Below are 21416 nucleotides of genomic sequence, written 5' to 3'. Positions count from 1 at the left end.
GTTACAGCGGTGGAACTAGGTAGGTCAATGTCTATAGCTCATATGTTATTAGCTCTTATTAGATGTACAGATGAACAACAATTTACTGAAAATATAAGAAAATGGAGGTAAAATATAAAAAAAAAAACATAAAAATATAAATAAAATAAAAATGTAAAAAATAAATAAAATTAATGTAAATAAATATATATATATATATATATATATATATATATATATATATAAAGAAAACTATTTTTTTACTGAAACATTAGTATACCTCCTCAATTTGTTTTACTCTTTTCTGAAAATGAAACTGTAAAGGTATTTCAGGATACTAAAGCAAAACTTCACTCTCTTTCCCCACAAAGGTAATGGTTTATCACATCTGTAAATGTGTAGTGTAGAGTGTCCAGCCATTCTACAATTTATACCTACTAAACTATCTATGGAATGGTCAGTAAATTGGAAAAAGTACTTTCAGCCTCTAGCTCATCTCATGAAAGATGTCTGTCTATCAAATATATATAAATATTTTTTTTAGAAATATTCCAAAACACAGAAATAAAAGCAAGGAGTTTTATTTGAACTTATATTGTTTAGAAATCACAGTTTAGCAAAATGTACATAAGTATAATGAAAACACATTGAAGAAAAACAAATGGTACAAACAGGCCAATTCTACAGGAACAAAGAATTATGAAGACTCTCCATTTGAGTTGTAAAAACCAGCATTAAAGAATCTAAAATGCAAACAAAGAATAGCCTAATGCAATTGTTTGAAGAGAGTCACTCACGTCTCCAACAGATAATTCAGGTGCAAAGCTGCAGTTACACAGATCATTTATGTGACATAATGGAAGACAAAAGTAAATAGACAAAAACCTAATGGAAACAATTGAAAATGTGTCTTAATAAAATGTATAGTGCAGTTAATATAGGTACGTATTATTTATAATAACTTTGGGTAATAATTTAAGTGTCACCATAAACAATAACTTCTACCGTTTTCTTTCCTCAAACCAAGAACTTTCTTTAGAAGACAACAAAACAGCAAACACACTTTTATTTTTTAAAGCTATACTGATTTACTAATTTCAGCCTTTGGTTAGACAACTTGTCCTTTTTTTAAAAAAAAAAAAAATAGGGACGCTGCTGAATATACATTTTTATTACATGCAGGTAGCTTTGCTTAGCAGACATTGTATGTTTGGTTAGTTTGCTGTTTTCTTCTTCTTTAATACATATATACTTGAAAAAAGGAAATATACAGTAAAATGAGAAACAGTTTGAAGATATACACATAAATACACGAGATGTCCCCTCCAGTTCTGGACATGTCTACATGAACATATAACGCTAGCAGTATCCTCTTAGCTAAACATACAGCCTTAAACCAGACTTAAGACTTTGGTGCCCTGTACCTTTGAAAGGCAAATGGAAATTTAGTCAACTAGTTTCCGCCTCTGATTTAGCTTCGCAAACAAGAACATAGAAAAGGCCTTGAGAAGGACATTAAATATTTAGGAGTAATAGACAATTCTTGTTAAAGCTCCTGATGAGACCTCAGGATTGTCAGACAGTTTATTCCTATAGATGAGGGCAGAGTTGCTCCATTCATTGAATTCATAATCAAGAGTTGACGGCTCTTTTCACGTTATAGCTTTCACCTCTTTGGCAGCTTCAGCAGCTTTCACATTCTTATCTCTTCAATTCTGCATTAAACTGGTGAACACAATAAAAAGATGGTATTACTAGATGTGCTTTTTGCATTTTTTCTCCATTAAAAGCCATTAAAAACAGAACTGTACACATCGGTGCAACTAAACACATTTGCACTACAAGATGAGTGAAGTTTTGTTCAATCTTTGTTTAGAACACTTAGGATGGTGACTATTTAGTCATTGTCACTTTAATCAGCTCAGACCATAACAGAAGCATACTAGGTAGGAACATTCATAGCCATAATTATTCTGCAATGGTTTACTATGAGTTGCTTCCTATAATTTCATGTTATTTTAAACATGTTATCGAAGCTGTACTATGGGCCACCTAGTTGTTTTTGTCCATAGGTCCAAATAAAAGTGATATAAATTACTTAATTATTACTTAATTCATTAATTGATAAGTTATATTATTTTGTTTGCATAGAATATGCATATCTGTAATGCTTATGCACACAAAAAAATTCTCTATGCTGATTCAGATTTATCTTCCACTTGCGAATCCTTATGCTTAAATAGGCTGAACAGGGGAGGGTAAGGGTTTGCAAGCATAGGCCAAGTACAGGAAGGATGTGTTCATTCAGAGGGGGAAGCCCCCACAGATATGCCTGTTAGGAGACTTAGTTGTTGCTGGTGCAAGATATCTTCCTAGTGTTTTTTCCTTTAAATGACGCCACCAAATCCGATACCATCAGCAGTGTCCATAGCCTGGGCTGGTTGCAGCGATTTCAGGAGGACAAGCAGCATAGGGTCGTCCAGGAAAAAAAGCAAGCAGCACCAGACTATGACAGGCTAGACTGGTACATTATAACAAGAAAACCCACAGCATGTGGTCCCCCTGTCATAACATTACACATCCCCAGCACAGGACTGAGTTCCCTAAGGGAATGGAGCCTGCAAAAAATGTCAGCCCCCTCCTCTAGGAACAAAACAACCCTGTACTGAAAGCACTGGGGTTCCTCCTAACAATCCTGCTGGTGGGTGTTGGGGTAATAAATGGTTAAGTTAAATATTTCAGCATTTTTAAATGTTTTTATTCACGTTGTGACTTTTTTTTTAATAAAAAAAAATTCTTGGTGCACTACAGGTCCCAGAGAGCCTGGATGATGCCAGGGCATGCTAGTGCTTTTAGTTCTACAAGCACCAGTATGGATTGGCAGCCATGGGTATGCTGGCGCTTGTAGTCCTACAAACACCAGCATGCTCTGGCAGCCATGGGTATGCTGACACTTGTAGTTCTACAAGTCCTAACATTATTTGTGCAGCGTTACAAACATAAGGTAGGAGTACTTTAACCATCTCACAAAAACATTTCAAACCCAAATAAAAGTTGCATATCAGGGACCTACATTAAATGATGCAGTACTTTATCAGGAAGTCATACACAAATTAATTTCATTGCTTTAACCTCTTTTAGAACACAATGGAGTGAACAGGAGCAGGATTTTTTCAGCACAGGAAATTCTACTCAACTAAAATGTGTAACTTACATTAGGTCTCAGGATTCCACATTTTGCGACTTTTCCTGCGTATTCACCTCTGAAGCAGCAGTATGACAGGATGTTTCTTGTATATTCTCCTCCTGGATGTAATTGGGAACAGAGTGCTTGCTTTCTTCATCTGTGTTCTGTACCAACTGTGCTGACTCTTGGTCCACCAAATCTCTACATTGTGTTAAGTCGTCGCCGTCTTTTAGTAAACCACATGCTTCATTTTTCTGAAGTTCAGCTTTGATTTCTTCCTTTGGATTGCCTTTGGTTTGTAGCTCCACTCTAATAACAAATACCTCTTTTTGAGGATCATCGACACCTCCTGCATCCTGGAGTTCTCTGTAAGCTGTAGTGTTAACAACTGTGATGGGCTCACATACAGGTACAGTTTCTTGAACTTGAGAAACGATCTCATATTCCTGAATTTGTCCTTGTGTCATGCTGACACTTTCATTGTTATGAACAACAGCTACTACTTTTTCCATGGCTGTTTCAATTATATTTTGTACAATAGTTGTACTGTGTAATTCAATGCAGGTAGCTTGGACAACAGTTTCTTCTGTTAGGTCTCCATTTTCAATTACAGTAGCTTCCTCAAGTGTGTCACCATTACTGGTAGCATCCACAATAAAACAGTTTGTAGCTGCTTCTATTGCAGCATCCACAATAGCTGCAGCTTTCTGAGAGACAGTCTCTACAGCGGTCTGCAGCCCTTTGGAAGTTTCTTCATTGCATTCAGATCTTGTGGCATCTGCCAGTTGAACAACCTCTATGCTATCTCCTGTTGTTTGAATAGGTTTTACAGTCTCGGCTAAGACCTGTTCTTCCACTGCAGCTACTGGCTCAGATGCATTGCTTGCCTCAGAGCTTTCAAGCTCTGGTATATCAGTGGCAACAACCTCCTCCTTCACTTCTGCAACTTCTTCATGACCTAAAGTTAACTGGTCTACAACTGTCACACTTTTTATGGCTCCACCTTCATCTTTATTTCCATATTCTTTCCTTTTGCATTCTTCTTCAGACCCCTTTGCTAAGTCAATTTTTGTACAGGTACTACCCAAGTGATGATCTGCAACAGTAATTACATTTGTTTCAGTAGTTACAACATTTTCACTCAAAAAGGAAGAAGATGCACAAAGTGGAATTTCTTGTTCAGCCACTAGAAGGTCAGTCATGGATGTGCCTTCTTTGATGACTTCTTTCTTTATTGAAAAACTTTCTTGGGTTTCTTTCTCAGTCACATATGAACTTCCAGAGGTTTCCTGTTTTACACTGCCACTCCCTTCACATTCTGTGGGAATACAAATACTTTCATCAGCGGACATAAGACCGACTTCCCCACACCATACTGAGGCACCTTCTTGCACATCCTTCACAAGATTTGAAACACTTTTTTCACTCACAGATGGGACACTTTCTTCAGTCTGCACCTCAGGCAGAGAAGGGACACTTTCTTCAGTCTTCACCTCAGACACAGAAGGGACACTTTCTTCAGTCTGCACCTCAGGCACAGAAGGGACACTTTCTTCAGTCTTCACCTCAGACACAGAAGGGACACTTTCTTCAGTCTGCACCTCAGGCACAGAAAGGACACTTTCTTCAGTCTTCACCTCAGGCACAGAAGGGACACTTTCTTCAGTCTGCACCTCAGGCACAGAAGGGACACTTTCTTCAGTCTGCACCTCAGGCACAGAAGGGACACTTTCTTCAGTCTGCACCTCAGGCACAGAAGGGACACTTTCTTCAGTCTGCACCTCAGGCACAGAAGGGACACTTTCTTCAATCTGCACCTCAGGCACAGAAGGGACACTTTCTTCAGTCTGCACCTCAGGCACAGAAGGGACACTTTCTTCAGTCTGTACCTCAGGCACAGAAGGGACACTTTCTTCAGTCTGCACCTCAGGCACAGAAGGGACACTTTCTTCAGTCTGCACCTCAGGCACAGAATAGACACTTTCTTCAGTCTGCACCTCAGGCACAGAAGGGACACTTTCTTCCGTCTGCACCTCAGGCACAGAAGGGACACTTTCTTCAGTCTGCACCTCAGGCACAGAAGGGACACTTTCTTCAGTCTGCATCTCAGGCACAGAAGGGACACTTTCTTCAGTCTGCATCTCAGGCACAGAAGGGACGCTTTCTTCAGTCTGTACCTCAGGCACAGAAGGGACACGTTCTTCAGTCTGCACCTCAGGCACAGAAGGGACACTTTCTTCAGTCTGCACCTCAGGCACAGAAGGGAAACGTTTTTCAGTCTGCACCTCAGGCACAGAAGGGACACTTTCTTCAGTCTGCACCTCAGGCACAGAAGGGACATGTTCTTCAGTCTGCACCTCAGGCACAGAAGGGACACTTTCTTCAGTCTTCACCTCAGGCACAGAAGGTACACTTTCTTCAGTCTTCACCTCAGGCACAGAAGGTACACTTTCTTCAGTCTTCACCTCAGGCACAGAAGGGACAATCGGTAACACAGCAATGACATCTTCATCTTTCTGTAACTCAACTGCAAGCAGAACTCCTTCAAGCTTCTTTTCAGGGACTGAGACTTCTGATTGCCCCTCAAATGCAACAGGAACATATTCTTGAGCTGGAACATCAACTGACACAGGGGCAATTTCTTCAGCCTGCATATCAAATGACACAGGGACACCTTCATCTGCCTGCACATCAGATGACACAGGGACACCTTCATCTTCCTGCACATCAGATGATACATGGACACCTTCATCTTCCTTCAATTCAGCAGACACAGGGACACCTTCATCTTCCTGCACATCAGCGTACACAGGGACACCTTCATCAGCCTGCACATCAACGGACAAATGGACACCTTCATCTTCTTGCACATCAACGGACACATGGACACCTTCATCAGCCTGCACATCAGATGACACAGGGACACCTTCATCTTCATACAGATCAGCAGACACATGGACACCTTCATCAGCGGACACAGGGACACCTTCATCAGCCTGCACATCAGCGGGCACAGGGACACCTTCATCAGCCTGCACATCAGCGGACACAGCGACACCTTCATCAGCCTGCACATCAGTGGACACAGGGACACCTTGATCAGTCTGCACATCAGCGGACACAGGGACACCTTTGTCAGTATGCAAATCAGCGGACCCGGGGACACCTTCGTCAGCCTGCACATCAGCGGACACAGGGACACCTTTATCAGCCTGCACATCAACTGACACAGGGACACCTTCATCAGCCTGCACATCAGTTGACAGAGAAACAGCTTCTTCAGCCTGCACATCAGATGAAGCAAGAACATGCTCTTCTTTCTGTATAGTAACAGCTTCTTCGTCTTGCCTATCCATCAAAAGAGGGGCTGCTTCTTCAGAGTGCACATCAATAAAAACAGTGTAATTTTCATTAATCTTTTGCTTTGTAGCTTGTTCTTCAACAACTAAGTATGATTTATCAAGCTGCTCCTTTGTTAAAGATGAAAGCCGTTTCTCTGCCTGTACGTCATCACTTTCCAGAATTTCTTCTAACACCGGGTCTCCACTACTTTTTTCAATGGCTACCAAGGGAGCAGATTCATAAGCGAGTTCCTCTGCTGAAATAGAGGCATTTTCTTTATCTTGTTTCTTGGCAGAAACATGGACAACAAATTGCTCTGTTGCAGCAATGAGAACTTGATCCCCTTTCTGTTCCATGACATTTTCAACAGTCTTCTTAATGACAGAAACATATGTATCTTCGATAGCCTCTTCAGCACTAACTAGTATTCTCTTATGACCTTGGTCTTCTCCATTTGTTTCCTTCCCAACACAAACAGCAAAGGACTCACAAACTTTCTCAATAGCTTTAACTGGGACACTTTCATCTAAAGAAGTGGGGAGACACTCATCACTTATATTCTGAGGAGACTTTAGGAGGACTTCCTTAACTGTATTGGGATCAATTTGGCCATCTGCAGAAATCAATACAAATTCATGAGTATGCTCCCTTGTAGAATCTGGACACAGTTCTTTATTCAGGATAGTATTACTTTCTTCTGTTCTTGTTTCAGCAACTGTTATCTGTTCACTTTCAATGATAACTATTTTCTCTTGAAGATACAGGGGATCTTCTATTTTCAAAATATCCACATTGACTTCACATTGCAGATTTGGTGAAATGTCAGTAATAATATCTGTGCTACTTTTTTCTGCCTCTAGTGCATCGATAGAGAGTTTTGCCCTTTCTGCAGCTGCATATAGTATATTATCAGTGTGCTTCTTTTGTTCTTCTATATTTTGCATACTTGCATCTTCTTCTGGCACAGGTGTAGCTTCGTCCGTAGAAACAACAGATTCACCTAGTTGTGAAACGGCAGACACCATTTCAGTTGTCTCTTCAGCACATGAGTTTTCTATTGCTTCTTCAAGAGCACTTATAGCTTCTGAAGTTAACTCCATTTCATTAATTAAAGTATGTTGTGTTTCTGCCATAACCTGTGAAACGGTGCTAAACACAAATGCTTCTTCAACAGTGACTTCTGTTTTGATTCTGTCAGTGATTTCCTCAGTTTTCTTTGCATGCTCAATAGTCTCTGAAACCTTTGCACTGATCCAGGATGGAGATCTTTCTTCAAGACTGGTGACTGCCCTTTCTCCCTCTATTACAGTCACTGTAACTGCATGAATAAGTTCTTCACTGGGTTTCTCTGATGACCCTTGTTTTTCTCCAAAAACATCAATTGGAATAGATTCTTCCAAAGACTTCTGGGCATCAAGCTTTTCTTGCTCAGCAGCATCAAACTCTGACAAAGGAACTACTGCAGGTTCATCATAGTCATCTTCAGCAGCTTCATTTACTGGTTGATCAGTTTCATTATTAACAGTGTGCTCCTGTTTGCTATCAGATTTTTTCTTCTTTCGCCCAGGGATCAATTTTCGGAATGGTACCCAAGATTCTTCTTTACTAGCTTCGCCTTCTGATGTAGATTGTTCAGCATTTACTACTACAGCAGTTTCTTCACCTTTGTCTTCCGCTCTTGTTCTTGACTTACGTCTCGGGGTCACCAGTCTTTTAAAAGACTGCCAAGTAGATACTCCATCTGCTTCAGTAGGGCTATTTGCTTGATCTGGTGATGGGCTCTCTTGGATTTGTTGTTCTTGTGAACTTGTAATAGGACTATCAGAGTCAATCTCTGTAGCTTGCACGACTTCTTCAATTTTCTTGCTTTCCTCCTGAGATTTTTGTATTTCCTCTTCATCTGAATCAGAAGTCTTTCTCGCCCTTTTCTTGGAAGAGCCAACGCATATTAAAGCTTCCCATGACACTGAGCTGTCAACCTTTTTTTTATTTTCTTCTGTGCTTTTTTCAAGCTTTTGCTCATCAACATTTTCTTTAGTTTCTTTAGTTTCTTCCTGATTTTCAACAGAACCAGCACTTTCAGTAGAAGACATAGTTAAGCTTTTTACTTTTTCAACCTCATCCTCTTTATCACTCTCAGATGGCCTCTTTGGACGTCTCTTTGGGGTAACAAGTTTTTTAAATGAGGCCCATGGTGTAATGCCATCTTTCTTTCTTTCACCATCAGATGTTGCTCCTTCACCTTCTGTCTCTGCAGCCTGTGGTGCATCCTCTAATGTTTTTTCTGTGGGAGATGTCTCTGCTGCTTCTTCAGGAGATGAGGGTGAACTATCTCCACCATCTCCTTCTGGAGCATCTGATGATTCTGATGAAACTGGAGCAGGTTCTGTTGCAACTTCAACCTTGGTATCATTCTCCTTCTTCCCTTTTCTTTTCTTGCCTGAAAGTTTCCTCAACCCAGAACTACTGAAAAGCTTTTTTAATGGGCTACCTTGAACTTTGGCTTTCTCTTGTGAGGACAACAGTTCAGCTTCTGTAGTAATGACTTCTTGACTTTTTTCCAGTTCTGCACATTCAGTACTTGAAGTCAACTGGGGCTGCTCACTCTCCAAAGCTCCAGGTTCAGATGCCACCAAGGGAAGTGGTTCATTTATTTCTTCAGCTGTGGGTGGGATAGCAGCAGTGATTTCATCAGCTTTTTGGTTTTCAAGTTTAGCATCCAAGGTATCAGCTTCAGCTATAATCTCACTCAACACATTTGGCTCTGGGGCAATTTCCCCTACTTCCGGAGAACTTTCTGTGTTTATTGCTACAAAACTCTCTTCTGCTTTTATGGTCTCTTCTAGTTTGAGTTCTTTTGGTTCATCAGATGAAGATTCCTCTGGTTTGAGTTCTACTTCAGCAACAATTGTAATATTTTCTTCAAAAGATTCTTTTGATTCTTCACTTGCAGATTTGCTTAAATCTTCTGGTACAGGCGCATTTTCAGTTGATTCTTTTTCAGCTGCTTCCTCTTCTTTTACAGCTTCTGGTGCTTGAGCCTTTTCTTGCTCTTCACTTTTGATGTATTTCTCTACTTCCTGTGGATCTTCCTCTTTTGACTTCTTGAAACTTGTCTTTTTCCTCAGCCCAGCCCAGCCTTGCGTAAAAAATCTCTTAAATGGGGAGGATGTGTCAGTGACAACTGAATTTGTTGGAGACTCTGGAGACTTTTGATCTTTTTCTACTTCAGCTTCTTCTGCTTTCTTTTGCTTCTCGTTAGGCGTTTCAACTGGACTTTCAGCCGGCTGTGCTAACCCATCTTCACTTTCAGCTTGCTGTTCAACATCTTTGGTCTCCAGCTGTGTTTCAGTTTTTCCTTCATCTGCAGCATCAATATGCTCCTCATGGCTGTCTGTGCCGTTTACTTCAACTTCATCTTTTTTCACAGTTAGGAGTTGTACAGGTTCAGATTTTTCAGTCTTGTCTTTTTTCACAGTGAATTTGAAGCCAACAAATGAAAACACTTTCTTGAACCCGACTTCATTGGAATGATCTTCATTGGCTTGTTCTGGTGACTCTACTTTTTCTTCAGACACATTTGTTGTATCGGTGGCATCTGTTGTGTCAACCTGGCCATCTTCTTTTGCAATATCTTTTGGAGGTGTATCATTGTGAGCAACCCCCATGTTTTCTGCCGGCTCCATATCCAGCATTACATTTGCAGGATCTTGCTGCTCAACTGCAATTAGAAAAAGAAAGCATATTAATGGAGTATGTTCACATTTGTATTCCTTACAGCAGGAAATCATGTAGATTACTGGTAACTAACTTACTGCTTTATCCATTTATACAGCAGTACTTCTTCATTGTATAAAATATAGTAAAATACATATCTGACAGACAGTTTCATGAATAAAGTAGCAGAAGATTATTTCATAAACAGCACATAACTTTGCGTTCGAAACCCAATGGGGCTGATTTTAGAGTTAAGAGCAAATACAAATAGCAGAAATACCATTTTGTGCTGTGGGGGGGGGGTGAAAATGACAATCTGATTTAGAGTTGTCAGGGCAACTTTAAAATGCAGTGTAAAAATAGAGTGGGTAAATATTGTGTGCAGCATGTAAGAGTATGATGTATTTGCCCTGCATGCAAACAAATGTTTGCATTCGCCTCGCCTTACAGAGTAACATGGTTTGTACAGCTGCAAATTCTGTACTTAACTCTAAAATCAGCCTCATTGCCACAAACATATCATAGTTCATAAAGAATGGATTTCAGGCAAAACATAGGTTGACAATTCAGGTCAGAAAATTTCCTTATTTAAAATCAATTCTATGGAAAGAATGGAGTTCATTATTTCATCTGAAATAAAATCTGTATAAAATGACAATTGGGTAGACTGTTTTCGTCAGACAACACATTTCATCTGCACTACAAAATAACCAATGAACACTATAATTACAGTTCTCACACAGTATCATTATGTTCAAATCAAGATAACAGTCAAAACAGAATGTTCTGTATTAAACATGTAATACTATACTACCAATTTGATATTTTATAGGATATAAATATATGGGACCTGATTCATCAAGGAATATAAATGCTGATTTTGTGCATATAATCTGCAAATTAAATCTGTACATGCCCAGAACCGGATCATATGCAACTAAACGCTGAGCCTCATTTCATCTTTATGCGCAAATACAACTTACTACTCTGGGAAGGAACAGGACGGGAAAGGGGAGTTCGCCCGTAAGGCTGTGCAAAACATGAGTGCACGCAGCCACATCCGATTCAAGCTTTGGGCATCAAAGGCATTTATTTTTCTGCTATACCTCTTGCTCCAACTACAAGGCTAGCCTAAGTCCTGATTACTAGTGATGACAGTCTTGCATGCATGCTATAACATGTGTTTGCAATCAGGAGCAACTATGAACATGTATTTTATGTTCCATAGACATTAACAAAATCCTAATGAATATGGTTCATGGGGAAAAATATACACTTTTTTTTTTTAACTTTTATCATCAATGCCTATATTATGAACAGGTGACGTTAACTGAATAGGTTCTTTTTCCTGTAAGTTATTTTGCAAATTTATATTCCACATAGGTATTGTAAGTATCCTGCAGTATCTTGCGTTGTAGTGAAGAGCAGACCTACACCCATATTCATCAGTGCATGTATTTTCAGATCCGCTCCTTGTTGAATATTGAGCGTGTGTATGCCCGGATTAAGTGCATTGTAAAAAAACGCACATTGCGTTCAGTATGCATGCCTAGATGAATCAGTGCCTAGATGAATCAGTGCCTAGATGAATCAGTGCCTAGATGAATCAGTGCCTTGATGAATCAGTGCCTTAAAGAATCAGAAACTAGAGATTCTACCTATCTGCTTGTCACCAAAATATTCAGATTTGGAGGATTATCAGTACTATTTTCAAAATTTTATCCTGGTTTCTGTAAATTTGAAAATATTTATTGTAATTCAGAGCTGCATCTATTTTATTGCCTAAAACTGTGCAAAGCTAGGGTTGATAAAATAAAGGAACATAGAGAGAATTTGAGACTGTATTTTACTGAATTTATCATCCCCTTAAATTTCAACTATCTATTGTGTGTCTAACAAATTTTTACATTTTATTGCTATGAACCATAACTACTCACTACTGTGGGCCTCTTTTTTGAAGATCACTGGCTGCGTTCCCTAAGGGGCCTATTTATCAAAGCTATTCCCCTGTTAAACAACAGTTTTTGGGGATTTACCGCTAAATTACTATGTATCATTCTAGCATCGCAGCAGATATCTCAGATATCTGCTGCTTTGCATGTATTATCGTTTTCCTGAGCACCCCCCATAACAGCCTATGGGGAGTGCTCATTAACGCTATGTATTAAAGTTTTCCCTGTGAAAAACTTTCTCTTTTTCTACATGTAAATGTACGCCAGCTTCAGCATTTTCCTATCTGAAAACTTTCTCATCTGCCAGCTCCGCTCCGAAGAGCAGAGCTGGACAGCGCATGTGTGGAGGGATCATGTGATCCCTCCCTGTCACATGACTCCCCTTCTTGCCATCTAGGATGTTAGTGCGCATGCCCGAGGTTTTTGGTCGGCACATGCGCACTAACAAAAAAAAAGGAGAAGTTCAGCACAGCTTTCTTCGGATGAGAAGAGGTGAGACAGCAATGCCGATAACTTGCTGTACCTGAGATCTTTTTTGATACATTGGAGGGAAACTTTCAATCCTTATCAAGAAGATAAGGATTGAAAAGTTTCAACCAAAAAAAAACGACGCATGATAAATAGGCCCCTAAATCTCTTTGGATTTGCTCCAATACCCCATAACACAGCTGTCTGTTTGAAAACAGGCTTTTGCATTATCAAACCATCATAACACATTATATCAGAAGAATACTGCTCTGCCACTAGCTAATACTTTGATTTTAGCTTAAAATGTTGAATTACACCCAAAGCTGAATATCATTATATAAGTGATGTTCTCCTTTAAATCTCATCTGCTTTCTAGTTCAGCATCTGTATTTTTTTCCATGGCCATTGTAAAACAGTTTGCCACCTTAGATGCACCATTGCGTATAGTTCACTCAGGCCTGTTTGATGCTTTCTAGACAATGCGTACTTATGAAGATGTAACATGCAGGGGCGGACCCAGACATTTGCCCTACCCGGGGCGATTTTAGGGGGGCGATTTAGGCCCCGCCCCTTTCTGTGTTCTAAGGCTGCCGGCGGCTGCACAGTATGTGCAGGTCCGTTCAGCAGTGAAAGTGTGCTGCCCCGCTGCTCTGATTGTGTTTAAAACACAATCAGAGCAGCCGGGCAGCACATTGTCACTGCTGAACGGACCTGCACAGTGTGCAGCTGTCGGCAGCAAGCCCCTGGTAGGGGGGGGGGCGATCGCCCTGATCGCCCCCCCCCCCCCCCCTGGATCCGCCACTGGTAACATGGCTCTATAAGGGGTTCAAAGATATGGCAAGTTCATATGTCCTTAAAAGCAGCACTGAGGGAATAATTTACTACCAGAACATGCTTTGTTTTTGTGGTTACACCTGGATTTAGGCATTTGTGAATCATTGGTCACACCTCAACAAACAAAACAGTTGCAGGGCCCTCTGTGCTATTTATTTCAGTAACTTATCTAGTTTAAGTAATAGCATACTTGTATGGTCACTCGCATCAATTTTGCCCCGCAATGAAATTGACATGTTGTTGAAGGGGGTGGGTCAAAAATGATGCACTTCACAGCAAATCGCATCATTAAAGCTCCCATCCTGCCCACTTCAGTAGGAAGTGGGAAGGATGCGGGATTATTGCCTGCTATCCTGAAAGTCTAGGAGACCTATCAGGATAAGTGAGTATTCCGGACATTCCGGAGAGTTGACAAGTATGCGTAATAGTGTTTTTTTCTCTAACAAAGCAAAGATTTCCCTTTGGAACATTTTATCAATTGCACTTATTTTCAGAATATACCACAAGACATTACATACATACGATAGATAACCTCAGAATATTTCAGAAGAATGTAGTACTGAAATACTTAAACTCAGTGGTCGAAGTGAAAAATTAGAGGTGGCAGTATGGAAAATGTATGTGAATGGAGTTTGATAGTTGTACAATGAAGGCAGTTGGAGAAGTGGCGGTGAGGCATACCACCACCATATACACCCCCACACCCATTTCAACCACTGCTTAAACTTTTAACGTTGGCTGTTTGCTTTACTACACAGCAGGGGCAGGGGGGCATCTGCCCCCCAGGCTGGTCCCATAGTGGGCTACCTTTGGCTGGGTCAGTGGGCCACCTGCATTTTTTCCCATTAAAATAGGCTACTGAGTCAAGTCTTGCCCGCTGGGATAAAATCTGCCAGCCCTCCCCTGCTACACAGTGTCTTAAATGGGGCTGTGTGGTATAAAAGAAGCCTTCCTGGGAGTGAGCTCTCTATTCTGACATCCCAAATAGCTTTCACAGTTCAAAGGAAAACATTTTTTTAATAAATCTGGGTCCCAGCTGAAGAAAAGGTTAAGAAACTCTAGTTTAGCTGAGTAAGTAGGAAGGAACTACTTACTACTCAGCAGGGTTCAGCATAAGAGGGTATTTCTCAGAACGACACATTGGGAGTATTTCATAGAGGCACCCAGAATAATACATCAGATTATGAACAGATTTGTAAACCAGAGATATTTTTTTGCAGAACGGGATGGAAATTGTGAACATTTGACAGTGGTCCTGATTCAGCAGGACTCTGTGCTACTTTTTACCTATGCAAAACAGACATATTTTTATACCACAGCTGAGGTGGTTAGTACTTATCCAACAACTACAATGGGGCACATTTTATAAGCAATGTATATATGCAAATAAACCCTAAATCCATTAAGATCACACTACGAATAGGAACAGGTTATTGAAATTGTTTATTGTGAACATAAATCTTTTATGCAGTGCATTGAAATATGCAAAATAGCACATATACAATACATTTTATACACTAAATGATCACATAAAATGGTATTACTTAACCCCTAATTAAATAAAAAATAATAACAATATCAAACTCCCTTAGCAAGCTCAACAATTGTACAGTATGCTACTGAATACAGAATTACACAAGCTCTTAAAGCATCTCACTTAATTTACTATTGCAGTTACCTGTGCTGAATTAATTGATGAGAAGCGTATATTAGTTAACATCAGTTGTTCTAGTTAGAGAGGATCATGTGGAGGGTCTGGCAGTTGTAAAATGATTATAATGCTATTTTTTGATGAATTCTGTTTTATTATTAATATTATTATTAATATTTATTTATAAGGCGCCACAAGGCGTCCGTAGCGCCGTGTTTTTTTTCAAAGATGAATAACTGCATATTTAGAGTGTTCATTTATATAAATATTACACGTGTAATGATTGGTATCACACTTTAAAATGATGGGATATATTTATCAAAGGGCAGAAATCCTTACTGCTGGGTGAAAACATCTTATACATCAAGAGGGTACCACCAGCAACAGCACTGCTAATAAGATTCAATGGGTTTCACCAGCGATAGCCATACCCATGCAATGCATGGAGTGGCCTATTTAGCAAGAATTCTGGCGCTACTAGCATGGCAAAATGCTTGCTCTGTGTTCACCATCTCAGGATGGTGATAACAGAAGAAAATGAATGAACAAATGACTTATTTATTTTATAAAAATTTTATTAAAATGGACATTATTTTTTTACTTATTACATTTTAAAAAATATATATATATATTTTTTATTAGCTGAACTGATAGCCCAAGCCTAGGCTTTCAGTTCCATGGCACATCTGAGAAAATGCTACCATGCGCATATTATTTATTGATAAATTGCAATTTGATAAATTGCTGCAGGAAAAAAAACATTGCTATCTCCGCTCATTAATAAACAGGCCCCCAAGTGACAAGCTGTGGGCCTGAGATTATGAGATATGTTCTTCAGTTTGTAAACACGTACTACAAGAAGAACCAATAGCAAATCGTATGAAATGACAGCGCAGGTGATATTCTGCTTTGGGACATATGCAGGGGCCTACAAGCCGAGAGAAGCAGAAGGGTTAAAATATTAAATTGTGAAAGATGCAGGAGAGTTCTTAGTGATACAACAGTTGAATGTAAAGCACTCCATGTGCTTTAAGTCATCCCTGTCGACATCTGGAGCTGGTTGACAATTCTCCCGTGGGATTCCTAGAGCTGAGCTGGACTTTTTCCAGAAATTCCCAACATTCTACGTTCATCAGATATGCTATGTACACACCCAACTTCCCTCTCCTTGGACCCTTCCAAAGCCCTTTAACGCAGACCACATTTTGCAAAGTATGCAATTCTTCCAAACGTGTCCAGGGAAGTTCTCCGCAAACATTCATCATGAGATTTCGTTTGATTCTTATGTTTTATATCAATGGCAAACAAAGGAAGCAGCGAAGGATAGTCAAAGTGCAGGCTGTCTGAAACAGGAACACTCTTCCTCTTTGCTATTGATATATATATTTGCTGTTGATATATTTGTGAAATTTAAATATATAACACAAAATTCAAAATACATTTCTAATTTTATGCTAAACAGGTATTTCTGTAATGGAATAGCAGATTGTAGATCCTCCTAACAATTTAAACTCAACTGTACTGTGTAACAGGACCCCATATAACTATCCAGGGGGTAAATGTATTAACCAGCGGTTTTTGCAAGTCGCTGATATTTGGCAACTTTGCAGGGAAAATTTATAACTGCAATGGTTTTCCAGGAAAAAGTTTGCCTTGAAAGTTATTGGCGTTTTAAATTTTTCCTGCAAAGTCACAGATTATCGGTGACTTGCAAAAACCGCTGGTTAATACATTTACCCCCAGGTGTTGTTGCGTACATGTTCATAAGTATACACATGTTTTTTTCAGCGAGATGTGATAATTGCAAGTTTAGTTTTCCAAATTCTTTATGAGAGCCACATTTGTATGAAGTGGTTCACAGTAAAGATAAAAAGGAAGTGGCTGGCTTCTAGAGCCATAATACTGAAACCACATGTAGAACATTTTAGAAAAATACTGGACTGATTGTTTATATTACAGTTTAGTTATTGTGGTTACTGTAAAAAAAATACAGAATTGTAATCATGAGTGCAATTTCTTGTAAAACAGCGCAGCCATGTAGTAAATACAATTTTGCAGAGTTACGTAACATTCTAAATTCTATTTTACAAAGCTGGAAGGAATAAAACACACAAATTATAACTGGGAAAGCAGGCATAGGAGTAGAGCTAAACTGGAATAAATTCTTTGAGATTTAAAAATACTATTTTTATTATGGACGACGCTAGGAGTCAAAACTGAACAAAAGCCCCAAGGCGACTAGATTGCAATACTAACCAATCAAACTCCTGTTTTACAGGACCACTGAACATAAAACACAAGTTGCTTTATATAAAAGAGTTACTAGTAAGTTTCACAACCATACATGCAAAAGCTTCTGAACTGACTATATTGTAGAGGAAGCATTATTTTCTATGCACACTAACCTTCCAGTCTTTAAAGAGGACTTACCTGGTCGAAAATTGTTAATACTTATGATTGAGTTACCCTTGATACCCAGAGCCGCAGTCCCAAAGGGGCGCAATGGCCGCCCGCACCGGCCTCTGTGTGAGGAGTGGGAAAAAAAATTAAACAGACCTCAGATTCACACTGCCGGCCGCCCGACGCATCCAAAATGGCGGCCGGCACCCGGCTCCACCCCCTTCTGAACTCTGCCCTCTGCCTCAGCTTCTGATGTCATGACGTTGCTAGGCAGCAGAGGAGCAGAGAAGCAAAGAGGAGCCAGGCAGCAACGGCTGGTCAGGAATAAAGAAGGTAAGCTTCAAAGCAGGGGAAGGGGGGTGTGTGTTGTTATTATGGAGGGAGAAGGGAGGATGTAAGCTGCCATTATGGAAGGAGGGGGGGATGTAAGCTGCCATTATGGAAGGGGGGGGGATGTAAGCTGCCATTATGGAAGGAGGGGGGGGATGTAAGCTGCCATTATGGAAGGAGGGAGGGATGGGGGGGGATGTAAGCTGCCATTATGGAAGGAGGGAGGGGGGTGTAAGCTGCCATTATGGAAGGAGGGGGGGGATGTAAGCTGCCATTATGGAAGGAGGGAGGGGGGGATGGAAGCTGCCATTATGGAAGGAGGGAGGGGGGGATGGAAGCTGCTATTATGGAGGGGGGATGCTGCTATGCTTTATGAGGGAAGGGGGGTATGCTCCCATAATGTGTGAGGGAAGAGGGGATGTATTAATATAATGTGTGATATGAGGGTAGCGATGTTGGGTGTCTTAGTACATGGGTGGGAGGTAGGCTATTAATTTAATGGTGACGTTTAGGTAGGGGCTGGTGGGTCAATTTAATTTATTGATGGGGCTTTTTAATTTAATTTAATGGTGGGGTCTATTAATTTCAGGTGAGGTATTTATCTGTATCGCAGTCACAAGAATGCTCTCTATATAGTATGGAGGTCACAGGAATGCTCTCTGTATAGTATGGCGGTCACAGGAATGCTCTCTGTATAGTATGGCGGTCACAGGAATGCTCTCTGTATAGTATGGCGGTCACAGGAATGCTCTCTGTATAGTATGGCGGTCACAGGAATGTTCTCTGTATAGTATGGCGGTCACAGGAATGCTCTCTGTATAGTATGGAGGTCACAGGAATGCTCTCTGTATAGTATGGCGGTCACAGGAATGCTCTCTGTATAGTATGGCGGTCACAGGAATGTTCTCTGTATAGTATGGCGGTCACAGGAATGCTCTCTGTATAGTATGGCGGTCACAGGAATGCTCTCTGTATAGTATGGCGGTCACAGGAATGTTCTCTGTATTGTATGGCGGACACTAGGAGGCTCTTTATATTGTATGTGTGTGTATATATATATATATATATAATTATTAATTTTGTGTGATGGTGATAAGGGGGCACAATGTGATAAAGATGGCTCCATGGCACGGTGTGATAAAGGAGAAACTGTGATGGAGGGCACAGTGGGATGAAGTAGCAGTGTGATACAGATGGTACCGTTACATTTATGTTTTAATTTGTTTCAGTGAGTTTTATTTCAATAACCAATTCATTTTTTTATACAGCTAGCATGTGATAGCTGCATTTAAAGTACTTTGATTATATGGAGGCTTATTACATAAAGATCCTTACAAAGCCAGACCGAGAAGAATGGGGAGGGAGGGGGTTTCAGTGCGGTCTAGAACTTGTAAAGCGCTAGCCACGCCCCCACAGTAGGTTGACCACGCCCACTCGATGATTGACACTCCCACTTAGATGGGGGGCGCCAGTTCCCTGTCTCGCCCAGGGCACTAAAATGGCTAGTTACGGCACTGTTGATACCATAATCCCACTAACACCCTACCATACTTACATAGCCAGCAATTCCCATTAGTGTATAAATAAAAAGGGACAGGTTCCCTTTAAGTCATTTCAAACGCAGACCAGAATAAAATCGGAGAGCACTGCTGGTACCCTATTATATACCCTCACATTCACATTTTTATTTTTTCGCCGTTACTTTGGATATTGGAAATGAGATATGTTTGTCATACACAGCAGTATATATAGTACTAGAAAAAAATTACAGAACCCACAGGGGATAAAAATATATTCATCACCTTTGTCAAAATGCTCAGCAGGGCCTATCATTTTCCTATGCAAAGATTGGAAGTGTAAACAAGCCTGGGTTAGCAAATCTCACAAATCTCTGTCATAGTGGATTCCCTCCTAACTCGGAAGGACCACTTTAAACAAGGTGGACAGGGCCATGGTTCCATTCCTTATCCCCCTTGTTTAAAAATGAAGGTAGATGCACAGTAAGCTGTAGGACAGTGCGCTCATACACTTCTCTGCAGCCGAACATTGGCTCTGGCTGAGCTACCCATTTTCCCAGAAGGCTTTCCTGGTTAAGAGCTGCATGAAGAAACAGTGAAGCTCTGCAAGAGAACCAAATACTGTTTATTTGACAGCGCTACAGCCTCCATTCCATGTGACAAAGTGACATTTATAGTGACAAGATGGATAAAGGGATTCATATGCAACATTTAGAAGTCAAGATTAGCCCACGTTCCTCAAAGTTGAGTTATTTGGAAATAATAACATTGAAAACGGAAATTGTTCGGGAAAAAAATCATTGTACAGATTTGCAATTAATAGCAAAATCTACATGCTGCCCTTATGGTGGTGTTCCCTAAATCAGGGGGCACATTTGTTTTCAGCTCTGTGTGCCATTATTTTAGGAATGCAGTTTACAATAAACTATTTGGCATTTTTAATAATAAGTTTATCCCATTTGCAGATTGTTGGATATCTGGCCAACAGGTGGCGCACCTCTGCTCTTATCTGGAAATGAAAGAGATACAAATGTAATCTATACACTTTCTAGAAACATCAAGTAAGACAAATGATACTTTTACCCTCATGCTTCATGTGACTATTTAGAGTTTTGGATCAGTTAACAAGAGACCTTGTTTAAAAGCAGATTATAAAAATATTTTTGTCCTTTTTAACACTGTTATTGAAATCCCAGTGTTATTAGCTTATGTCATTATCTTATTTCATTTAGCAATTAATTTACCAAGCTCTGTCTTATGCTGGCCACACAATAGCTTATCCTGTCGTTCCTCTTCCAATTTCACTTTCACATGGGGGTCAAATTGAATAGATCAGGCATTTTGTGCTCAGCCATGCCCCTTATTTGGGGACACATGTAAGACGATATTTAGCACTAGCTATTACTTTTTGTATGACCATTTCTGGTCGTATAAACTACAAAATGCCAGTGTGTATGACAGGAGGATTCTACATTGATTATAGTAGACAAGAAATTAGATTAAAAACAGCATTTCTTTTGGATACAAAACACCAGTGTTTTAATGCTAGTGTAAAATTAGTCATAGGTACCAAAAAATAGTAGTAAACTGAACTAGACAGGTAAACTGGCTGTCACTGTAATTTACAACAAGGCAGCACAGTGCAAAATTGAGTGATTTGTCCTGCCAAGTATATACATAGGTTCACACGTCCAATGTGCATTAAACTACCCTTCTGCCCAAATTGACTTTTTATTCTGTTTTCCCTAGATATAATTGAGCAGCATCCAGTGAACTTGTCTCGATATCTTTCAATGAATTTTTTGTAATGCTCCTGTTAAGGCTTAAAGACATTATGTGTGGAGTTTGTAAATATTAAACATAAGTTTACCTATGCCAGACTGGGAACAGATGCATTTTATGCAGAAGATGTAAAAAAGGCCCCAATTGAAAAGAAAAATGTATGTCTTCTGTGAAATGGCTTTTTGAGTTATGAAAAAAATGGTATACTCACTCTCCAATCCTTGTGCGTTATGTAACCATCAGGTGTATAAAAGAAA

The 21416-nt window shown here is 40.0% G+C and overlaps 1 protein-coding gene across 7 annotated transcripts in view; it reads right to left on the bottom strand.

Annotated features, from left to right (window-relative positions):
- Positions 1–544: 544 nt before the first annotated feature.
- Positions 545–21416, bottom strand: part of AKAP12 (A-kinase anchoring protein 12) — a 136270-nt gene continuing 115398 nt past the window's right edge. For 2 of the 7 annotated variants that reach the window (XM_075203619.1, XM_075203625.1), the window contains 2 exons: positions 3194–10229; positions 545–1704 (listed from right to left, as the gene is read on the bottom strand). In XM_075203619.1, coding sequence (XP_075059720.1) covers positions 3202–10229 — 7028 coding nt within the window. In that variant the 3' untranslated portion in view covers positions 545–1704; positions 3194–3201. The remainder of the gene's footprint in view (positions 1705–3193; positions 10230–21416) is intronic. The other 5 variants (XM_075203622.1, XM_075203620.1, XM_075203624.1 and 2 more) reach the window with 5 other exon arrangements.

The sequence above is a fragment of the Mixophyes fleayi genome, chromosome 3 (genome assembly GCF_038048845.1).
Source record: "Mixophyes fleayi isolate aMixFle1 chromosome 3, aMixFle1.hap1, whole genome shotgun sequence".
In the NCBI taxonomy this organism is placed as follows: Eukaryota; Metazoa; Chordata; class Amphibia; order Anura; family Limnodynastidae; genus Mixophyes; species Mixophyes fleayi.
The sequence above is the reverse complement of the archived record's forward strand: the minus strand, read 5'-3'. Positions and strand labels throughout refer to the sequence as shown.